The sequence below is a fragment of the Arabidopsis lyrata genome, assembly GCF_000004255.2.
Source record: "Arabidopsis lyrata subsp. lyrata unplaced genomic scaffold ARALYscaffold_6, whole genome shotgun sequence".
NCBI classification, from domain to species: Eukaryota; Viridiplantae; Streptophyta; class Magnoliopsida; order Brassicales; family Brassicaceae; genus Arabidopsis; species Arabidopsis lyrata.
This window is the reverse complement of record NW_003302550.1, coordinates 17,642,220-17,652,671: the sequence shown is the minus strand read 5'-3', so window position 1 is coordinate 17,652,671 and position 10,452 is coordinate 17,642,220. Positions and strand designations below refer to the sequence as shown.

General features: G+C 37.0%; 1 protein-coding gene across 5 annotated transcripts; it reads left to right on the top strand.

Moving 5' to 3' along the window:
• The first annotated feature begins 3,968 nt into the window (after positions 1 to 3,968).
• Positions 3,969 to 7,238, top strand: LOC9310552 (dnaJ homolog subfamily C member 7 homolog). Of its 5 annotated transcripts, none has more exons than XM_021021852.1 (7): positions 3,969 to 4,298; positions 5,101 to 5,142; positions 5,308 to 5,436; positions 5,796 to 6,037; positions 6,581 to 6,617; positions 6,707 to 6,796; positions 6,887 to 7,238. In XM_021021852.1, the coding sequence occupies exons 1-7, from the start codon at positions 4,176 to 4,178 to the stop codon at positions 6,890 to 6,892; spliced, it is 669 nt and encodes a 222-aa protein (XP_020877511.1). In that variant the 5' UTR covers positions 3,969 to 4,175; the 3' UTR covers positions 6,893 to 7,238. The 5 variants fall into 5 exon arrangements, with proteins under 5 accessions (XP_020877511.1, XP_020877510.1, XP_002874485.1 ...); XM_021021851.1 differs by having other exon boundaries at positions 3,971 to 4,298; positions 5,323 to 5,436; positions 6,739 to 6,796; XM_002874439.2 differs by having other exon boundaries at positions 3,972 to 4,298; positions 6,739 to 6,796.
• The last annotated feature ends 3,214 nt before the right edge of the window (positions 7,239 to 10,452 follow it).

The following is a 10,452-nucleotide window of genomic DNA, read 5'->3' as shown; positions in this document are numbered from 1 at the left end:
TGGACAGGTTTCAGACTAATAAGATGTAACCATTCTGTGACCAAAAAGTTTCAGAAATTATGACTAGTTTGTGACCAGAACAATTAACAAATGTGACCAAACTGTGACTAAACAAATTTACAAATAACTCTAAATCTCGTATCAAAATGGTTACTAATAAATGACTATATTGTCACCATAATAAATGAGTCCTAAAATAGTCGCACATTTGCAACGATATTCACCTGTCACAGATTAGTCGGTAATTTGCGACGATATATTTATAGTGGCAAAATAGTCGCAAATTAGCGACTATAGTGATACACGGAAATTTTGCGACCGTTTTTTTTGCGACCAATGGAAATAGTCGTTATTCAGTTGCAAAACCCTCTTTTGCGACCGTTTAGCGACTAATATCACAGTCGCAAATAAAGTGTTTTCTTGTAGAATTTGATTTGAGCTTCGTTCGCAAGTCCACAATCCAAAAAGTTTATGCTTGTACCTGAGAAAAGAAAGAAGTGATAATAAAAAACATGAGAATTATCATGCATATAAAACCAAACAGCTACGAAAATCAAAACATGTAATCGACCAAGCTATAAACCTCGCGTAAACAACTCATCACAAATTGGCAAAGATCTTTGAGATCTTATTTTCCAAGTGATCATAAAATAAAAAGGAGAAAAAAACCCGACGACGATGCATCATAGAAAAGACCAAATTTGAGGTACAAAAAAGAACTATAAACCATAATTGCTATGCATAAAAAGCCAGCGGTGATGTTTGATTTTCAAGGGAGGCATCATATAATTTCCAGCATAAGGTTTTAGGGTTTTACATATGACGGTGTAAATTATACCGGGCCTTTTTTCGTAAAAATATAAGCCCAATAAGCGAATAAGCGAATTAGGGTTGAAGAAACGAAAACGATATGTTTCCTTTTTTCACAATTTCGATTTTTTTTTTGTTAATAAAATGGAAATTTCACTAATCTAATCTCATTAAAGGGAGGGGGGGCAAAAACGACTGCTCATATTCTGAGAGCGAACGTGAGCACTTTCAACTTCTCCTTTAATATATAAGATGTGATAAGTTGAGGGTTCCATTGGTATTCATGAAGAAGAAGGCTAAAACCAGTGGAAGAAAGGCTCGAGTCTAGGGAAAGAAGAATGCAACACCAAATGGCTAAGTGAAGGCATTCAAAGGAGGAAGAGAGACTCTTTACCAAACATAGTCTTTACTTTATGTCATATAAATAATGCTTTGTCGTTTAAGTTTATGTTGCCCTAAACTATAGTTGTATTTAAGGTTGAATCCTCTCATTAGGGTTCTTTATCTTATGACATTACAATAGTAATCTTATTTCCTTATTGAGCGGCTGTTTAGGTCAAGCTCACTCTCTTCTATCATCTTCTTCTGTCTATTTCTGTTCTTCCTTAACTCTCTCTTAACAATTTAGTGTTTTCATTGAGAGTAGGTGCAATGTCGAACTCCCCACTTGAAAATCAATCGGAACTCGAGTCTTCTGGCCTCCGTGTCGAAGACACTCCCTTGCCTACCGAAACGCCGGAGCAACATGAAGCTCGGCGCGACAAGGAGATGTTGTGGATGCGCAAAGCCATAAGCAGCCTCATACGAAACAAGGCCTACCAGTACGGCGGTCCCCGAATGGCAACGCAGCGCTAGGGTTTTCCATGCCACCGCCAGGGTTCCAGTCGCAGTCGCCTGTCACAGCGGCCGTGAACACAGAGCAACAACGCGCAGAGAGGATGATGTAGTTTGTTCAAGCTCGCCAAACGGAAGGGTTACTTCTGAAACCACCACCGTAGCAACGATTTGAGCCACCACTACCCTGAATCGAGCCATCGTACAGGTCGGTGGAGATTCTTCAGTTAGAAGGGCTAAACCTGACGATTGGTTGTTGAGGGTTGAGAAGTGTTTCGCTGTAAATCAGTCGCCGGAGTATGAGAAACTAGATCAATCTGTATCTCGTTTGGGTAGTACAGTGGTATCTTGGTGGAGATTCTATGATGGAAGATAAAACGTGACTAGTTGGCCTGCGTTTAAGGAGAAGTTCAGAGAGCGGTTCAAGCCTAGTCGGGAAAGATCTTCTACGGACCATTTGCTAAGCATTGAGCAAACCGGTAATGTAAGAGGAGTACAGAGAGCGATTTGAAGTGCTGTCAGTAGATTTGCCTCATGTACTTACTGATATCATGGAGTCTGCGTTCTTGAAAGGGCTGAAGAAAAATCTGAGGAACCAAGTGGTGCGTTGTAGACCGGTGAATATGGCGGACATGATAGACATTGCTAAGCTTATTGAATCATAGGAGAATGATTCCCCAAGATATCATGTTAGAAAACCTCCAAAGCCAGCTTCATCAACATCTTACTCTCAGCCTCAAAGACAAGAGTACCAACTAGTGACAAAGGGTAATGAGTACAAGAAGCTAGCTGCTAATGAAACCCGATCCTTCAACCCCTGCAGATCTTGTGGAGAGAAATGGTTCCCAGGCCATAGGTGCAAGCAAAGGTTCAGAATTATGGAGGTTGATACTGAGGTCGGGGAAGAGGAGATTCTGGCCCAGGCTCAAGGTATGGATGAGGAACAACAATAGACTGTTGCTGAACCAGAAGTAGAAATTATGTATTCTATGGGAGGGGTCTCAGCTGAGATATCAATGATTATGAAAGGAAGAATAGGGGGAAAAGAAGTTGTGATACTTGTGGATTCTAGAGCCACTTCAAACTTCTTATCTCATAAGTTGATTCCAGAGTTGGGATTGGTCACTACCGACACCAAAAGCTTTGGGGTATGAGTGGCTAATGGTCATATATTTCATGGAAAAGGAAAGTGTTCTGGTGTATTGTTGGAAGTCCAAGGAGTGGAGCTAATGGAAGATTTTCTGTTGTTTGAGTTTAGTGGAACAGATGTGGGTTTGGGGTTCCCATGGCTTGACCTAACGATGTATATGTATGGTTATGTGGTTAAGATGAATGTCATGAATGTTGTTAAATTTAGCAAGTAAGAAATGTTATGTGATTGCTTGTCTAAGTTTATATGTTATGATTATGGTTGTATAGCTTAAGAAAGTTTTCTATGTTTCAGTGGGCAGAGTTGACTCTCCTCACTGAGTATTTTTTACTCACCCCTTTATTCCCTTTTTCCTCAAGTGAGTACACTTCAAGAGTTGTGTGCAATGTTTTCATTCGTGTGTGAAGTTTAAGTAAAAAGTTTTGGCAAGATCGAATGAATAGCACGCTTTCTTGGCCTGTATGGCGGGACGGGTGTTACACATGCGATCTGCAAAAACCCATGGACCACGACGCAACACAGTTTCAAGAGACTCCTCCGACAGAAAAATGAATTGAAAGCGACGTTGCTCCACCACTCTCCCTCGGACAATCCAAACCAAGCCCCAAGAAAGAGGTAGGGCCGCAATGATCTGGCGAATGTTCTGCTTTCTCGGCATCAAAGGTTTTCCCATCAGACATAATCAATTTTCGTCAAGAGCTTGTTGATCAACATTTTGAGGGAGAGCAACATGAGCATCATCAATCCCTAAATTGATGTTCTGGAGACCACGACAGATGTTGGCAGCCATTAGAAGTTGATAAAAAGAGAATCTTAAGGAGGAAGAACTCGAAGAATCCCTGCGACTCTGTCAGAAAGAACCGCCCAATCGTGGGTCTGAAACCACCCCACTATAAAGTCGCTAACTGTCAGAATTTTCCATAGAAGATAACTTAGAAATCGCTTAATCGCCCACGAAATCGTCTCGAGAGACAATTTTTCTCTCGTCTTTTTCTTTCAATACCGCAAGTTTTTATCCAAATTAGTTATTGAGCTAAATGGTTCTATTTATAAATAAATAAAAATTAAAAATTAAATACATCTTGGTTAAATAACGAAACAATATTCGTTCTTTGTTGGCGGAAAAAAGCCCAATAAGGGCCCAACTATTTCTCACCTATCAAAAAAAGAATCTGGAAATTGTTCGTCGTCGGTAAGACGGAGAAAACGTCTTTCAAAGACGAATTGAGGCGGTGGAAGAATCCAATTTGATCTTTAAAGAAGTGAAGAAGAAAGACAAGCAATTGAATTCGCTAAGGATGTTGTTAGGGTTATTTGAATCACCACAAGCCCAAAGATTCTGTTATCGATTGTCGTGATTCGTAGAGACGAAGCAGAGAAAATGGGAGGCGAAGATGAGAAAGATAAGAAATGGAATCCTCCGCCGCCGCCGCAGAAGGCGGACTTAAAGCTTTGGGGAATCCTCGCTTTTACTGTAATTGGCGCAACCGCCACCACTTTCGCCGTGAGTCGAAATTTATAACTCAAAGATTGGTTTTATTTCTGTTGAATTATCGAAATTGTGATTAAGAAGTAGTTTCTTGGTGTGAAAATAGTGTAATTTTCGGGTTTATGTGCTCATAGTCGACGATTGATGGTTGAGAAATGATTAGCTTTAGAGTTTGATGAGGATATAAAGTGACATTCTCAGTAGTAATGGAACATTATAGGCTATGATTGGTGATATAAAGTGTGAATTTCATAAGCTTCTTACTTTAAGATCGATAATAATGTTTTTTTTTGTGTGAAGCTTTAATGATTGGTTTTAGTTTCGGCAAATTATCGAGTTATGATTGAGAATTAGCTGCTTGGTGTGAAAAATAGCTTTCGTTTGTGGTTTTTGGTGCTTTCGTGCTCATAGTCGAGGATTGATGGTTCTATTTGATTAATCTTTAGAGGTTCTTGGCGTTTGTGTTCATTGTGAATGATAAAGTGACTTTCTCAATAATATGGAAAAATTTAGGCTCTGATTGGTGAGAGGAAGAGATTATGGATTGGTGTTGTAAATAAAATAATAATCTGTGGGATTGAACTGCGGAATGATTAAGCGAGATAAGCATAAATTCACTAGAAAAACTGATTTCTTTGTTATGTTGTCGTGAATTAATCTAAGAGGCGGTTTTCCCGAAAAGTGTGACTGTTAATATAACCTGTGGAATCACAGAATCATTGTATTTTTTTGTTCTCTGCGGGTTAATCTTGTGGTCTGTTTGTTTTGTTTAACTCTTTGTGGGACTGTAGTGTCTGATACTTCTATTGTTTGGTAGGTTCATCAGCTGCGAAGAAGTTTTGATTGGGTCTATACCCAGGTGAATAAACCAACTATTTCTCTGAGATAATATCTTAATTAGTGCATTCCAAAATCATTGTCCATGTTTTCCATTAGTCATTTTTTTCCCGTTATAATTCATGTTAGTGAATCACATTATCCAGATTTAGCCAAGCAGCTAACTTCTGTAATTTTGTAATTAAAGGTAGCTAGATCACAGTCAGCGCGGAAAGGAGCGAAAGGCGGTTCTTTCCGAACAGCTTATCAGGAGGAAGCATGGAGAAGGTACAACAAACGGATGCAAGAGGAGTATGAGGATGAGTTGGAGAGAGTGGTAAGTCTAGTTGACCTTCTCCTACTGAAAACTCACGTTGCCAAGACAAAGAAAAGAACATTGTCGGTGTTCTACATGTAAACTGTGTAGGCATTTCACAAGTTAGTTTGATCTAACTAATATCTGGAGTTACTCTCAAAATTTCAGCACCCACGCATTTTAGTAAACCGTTTCAAATAGATTTGAATCGCTGCAGCATATTTCATCACTGATGTTAAGATTGTAACACAAATGAGAATGATTATAAATTACTTTGAAGATACATCTCCTCCATTTAATCCATGATTTTGTAGAAACCTGTTATTGGAGTGTAGAAATCACTTGAACATGCGTTCAGATCTGTTGATGCTCTGTTGCAGGAACGTATTAGGCGTATGCAAAGCGTTTTCAACAGAGAGAGGAATAAATTTAGGAGGGGCTATGAGAACTGGAAAGAAAATGATCCTGGTGCACAGCAATACCATCAGCAGTTTCAGCGACATGATTGGTACTGGAAAACTGAGTCTTCGCATAGAAACCAAAGAACTAATCACCAGGAGCCTCCAGACCAGAGAAGAGTATATCCATTATCACACCATTACTCAGTTTTAGGGCTCAGCAGGTAATGTTATTGTTTTTATATTGAAACGAAATGCAGACACGGTTCACACAGTGTTAATTATCCGTGGCTCTAGCTTCTAACTATATGTTGCAATAGAGATGAAGCTGAAATGCACTAGAATAATATAAATAAGTAGGAGGGAGAACAGATTAGGATCTGTGGATCATTGGGATGGTTGGGAGCCTTAGGGCTTTGGGGGAGTTAAAAATGCCCATGGGTTGTTCTTGGTTCTGGCTCTGTTGCTTCTTAGTTTCGGTCATTGATTTCTGTTGTAATTGCTGAATTTAGTATAGTTAAGAAACAAAATTCAGAGTCTGAAACTATCAGAAGGTGGTGGATTTTTTGTTTTAGTGAAATATAGATGGATCAACATAATTAAATGGGTCAATAGCAAGGGGTTAGCTTTTGGTCCCATATAAAAATCTAAATTAAACATGGTTAATTGAGTTGATGGTTAATTTGAAGTTTATTTTGATTCCGTCTCTACAATTAACGGGTGACAAGTTGAGTTAACTTAATGCGAGTTGTGATATTGTGCTGTAGGTCCCGAGCAACTCCATACACAGAAGCTGAGATTAAGGTAAGCATGGCAAGAATTTTTCGATGCAATAATGCCCACCTAGTCATATGGTCATTTCTTAGTTGTATAAGATACTGATGCACAAGTAGTATGTTTTGATTCTGATTTGTTGTACATTCAGAAAGCGTTCAGGGAAAAGGCTCTGGAATTCCATCCGGACCAAAATCAGGATAACAAAGGTACATTGTTGTAGGCTCTATGCGGATTCCGCCTCACCACCTTAACGATTCTTTTATCTTACCTGGTGAGATTTACATCGATTGTTGCAGTTGTAGCTGAAGCAAAATTCAAAGAGGTGTTACTTTCATATGAAGCTATAAAAGAGGAAAGAAAAGAGAAGTGATATTTTTGTGAGCGAGATCAAACTCTTTTTCATGCGCTCTAAAGAACTTGGAATACAAATATCAATGAACAAAACAGGTTTCTTTGGGTATCTTCCCATTTCATAGGTTAATTTAATAGTCTCGTGGTTTGTTTGTTTTTTTACTCAATTAAGGTTCTTTGTTGTAATCTGTAATAAAGCCAATCCTCAGCTTAAATATGTTGAAATGAGGTAAAGCATAAAGAAGAAGAGAATTTGGGACAGATGGTCCATTAATTATATACTTACTTACCAGATGATTGCTGGAGCAGTAGACGTTTACTAGATTTTAATTTGTTTTAATCTAGAACTCACCATTGGGGAATTTACAGCCGTGCCTACCCTCTGGTGAACGGACGGAATCGAGAGACCACTTGTTCTACGCATGTCCTTACTGGTTTACTGTATGGAACTACTTATGCGCCATGATTGGTCACTCGATCAGCCCAGACTGGAACTACAGTCTTCATTCGCTTGTCCATTCTCTCAAATCTGCACATGATTATGCAATCATTTACCATATTTGGCGAGCTCAAATCATTGACAATGTTATCCGTCATCGTATCATCTCTCGCCACAAGGACCTGCCGGAAATGAGGAGCCCCTCTTTCAACGCTGGTCTAATGTCTACTGTCATGGTAGCATAATCTTTCATGATCTGTTTCTTATTTTATGCTCTGTTTCGCCTAATTCTGGTTTGTTTTTTTCCTTTCACTTTTGCATTAGCCCTCAACTTTGTTAATCAAATAATTATCACACATTACAGAAAAAAAAAAACATAACCTACACGCTTCGAAACTTTTACAAATTAGTATGGTTGGAAATAGGATATTTTATTATATTATAAAAATATAAATTAGTCGATAAAACATAACCTAATATTTTACTGATTTAAAAAGTACTAGATTTGGACATTTTTGGTGAAAGATAATTTACGATTTTACGCATGCATATTTAGAACAATTGTTTATGAACTTTTAATCAGCCACAATTGTTTACGCTGAGCTTCATCAAAGTTGAAAGGAAACATATTTCGATTGCAGACCGAAAGCACATTCATACGAGGTGAAAAACCAACGTCGAAATCGTAGATCAGGAAGAACTTTTGTCGAATTGTTGGTGGATTGAAGTCGGTTTTTTAGAGAAGAAAAAAACATAACATAATTTTCTCAGAGCAACTATTGCTAGAAGATAGACAAGGTAGCGGAGAATTTGTTGATCAGATGTCGTACATGAAGAACCATCTGCCGTGGATCCGAGTGTTACGAAGAGAGCTGCATCGTGGAATCGTTATTCGTAGAAGTTGTTCACCTTAATCATTGTAGATAGTGTAAATCATAATAGGATTAGATCAAATACTAGATTTTAACCCGCGGTACACCGCAGGATGATTTAATTTTAAAGTTAGTATAAAAATATTTTGTAAATTGTATCTCCTTATAACATATTTATTTATATTATAGTTTACAACTGTTATTAAGTAACGGTATACCACGAGTCCACATGATAATTATTAATAAACTGAGGATTTAACCCGTATTAAAGCGGTATATAAATATTGATTCAAATTCGTCCGCCATATAAATCATTTCCGAAATATAACCCGTTCCGTAATTTCTTAACCCGTCCTGTGATATGTATTAAAAAAAATAAGGATTAAATCCGCATTGAAGCGGCGGATTAATGATATTTTAATCTTTTTATTATTGTTGATTCAAAAACCCGTCCTGCCAAACCCATCCCGCCAAAAAACTCATTTCTTTTATTAATGTTCTTATTTATGATATGATTATGAATCATTGTCTAAATATTTTAATCGATGTAGAACGTTGAACACACATTTTCGTCAATTGGATAATATATGTCTGTTTTTAAAATTTCGAATCACAGTATATGCAGAAAAAAAATTGATTTTTTTTTTACTTTATGTATTATATGATGATTCAAAATAGTTAAAAACAAATCAAACAAAGATGATAGGAGAATCATAATTATAAATCTTAATCAAATCTTCTAAAAATCTAAATTATTAAATATGGAATATCCGGTGTATGAGTTGGGTTAAATATAACCCGACCCAACAAATTTTTTGTGAAGGAATTTTTAAAATGGGTCGGATATCCGATATACCCGAAAGTTTTTTTACCCACCCGTCACAAAAAGTGCTGCGATTATACTAGTATAGATTTTTAATGATCATATAATAAATGGAAAAAAAAACTTCTACGAATAACTTACGATAATTTACGACATTTTTGGTGAAGGATAATTTACGATTTTACCCATGCATATTTAGAAGAATTGTTTATGAACTTTTAATCAGTCACAATTGTTTACGCTGAGCTTCGGCTTTTTGGTTTTTGGCCGGGAAGCACTTTCATCAAAGTTGAAAGGAGACATATTTCGATTGCAGACCGAAAGCACATTCATACGAGGTGAAAAACCAACGTCGAAATCGTAGATCAGGAAGAACTTTTGTCAAATTGTTGGTGGATTGAAGTCGGTTTTTTAGAGAAGAAAAAAACATAACATAATTTTCTCGAGCAACTATTGCTAGAAGATAGACAAGGTAGCGGAGAATTTGTTGATCAGATGTCGTACATGAAGAACCATCTGCCGTGGATCCGAGTGTTACGAAGAGAGCTGCATCGTGGAATCGTTATTCGTAGAAGTTGTTCACCTTAATCATTGTAGATAGTGTAAATCATAATAGGATTAGATCAAATATTTTTAATGATCATATAATAAATGGAAAAAAAACTTTTACGAATAACTTACGATAATTTACGATATTTTTGGTGAAGGATAATTTACGATTTTACCCATGCATATTTAGAAGAATTGTTTATGAACTTTTAATCAGCCACAATTGTTTACGCCGCTGAGCTTCGGCTTTTTGATTTTTGGCCGGAAAGCACTTTCATCAAAGTTGAAAGGAGACATATTTCGATTGCAGACCGAAAGCACATTCATACGAGGTGAAAAACCAACGTCGAAATCGTAAATCAGGAAGAACTTTTGTCGAATTGTTGGTGGATTGAAGTCGGTTTTTTAGAGAAGAAAAAAACATAATTTTATCGAGCAACTATTGCTAGAAGACAGACAAGGTAGCGGAGAATTTGTTGATCAGATGTCGTACATGAAGAACCATCTGCCGTGGATCTGAGTGTTACGAAGAGAGCTGCATCGTGGAATCGTTATTCGTAGAAATTGTTCACCTTAATCATTGTAGATAGTGTAAATCATAATAGGATTAGATCAAATATTTTTAATGATCATATAATAAATAGAAAAAAAACTATATAAATTTTAAAAACTCGTTGACATTTGTACGTAGTTCTTCTCTTCCATTAACATTCAATGCATATGTCATATTCATCAACTAAATTATAAACATTTAAATTTATTTAATGTGTGATTTAGCATATCAATATTCTTTTCTCCATAAACTAATGTAAAAGGAGAGTTTGGGTG

Excerpts from the sequence above, each read along its gene's own strand:
- LOC9310552 (XM_002874439.2), top strand. The coding sequence starts at position 4,176 with ATGGGAGGCGAAGATGAGAAAGATAAGAAATGGAATCCTCCGCCGCCG. Across the intron at positions 6,038-6,580 it reads TCAGTTTTAGGGCTCAGCAG|GTCCCGAGCAACTCCATACA; the intron begins GTAATGTTATTG and ends ATTGTGCTGTAG. Across the intron at positions 6,618-6,738 it reads ACACAGAAGCTGAGATTAAG|AAAGCGTTCAGGGAAAAGGC; the intron begins GTAAGCATGGCA and ends TTGTACATTCAG.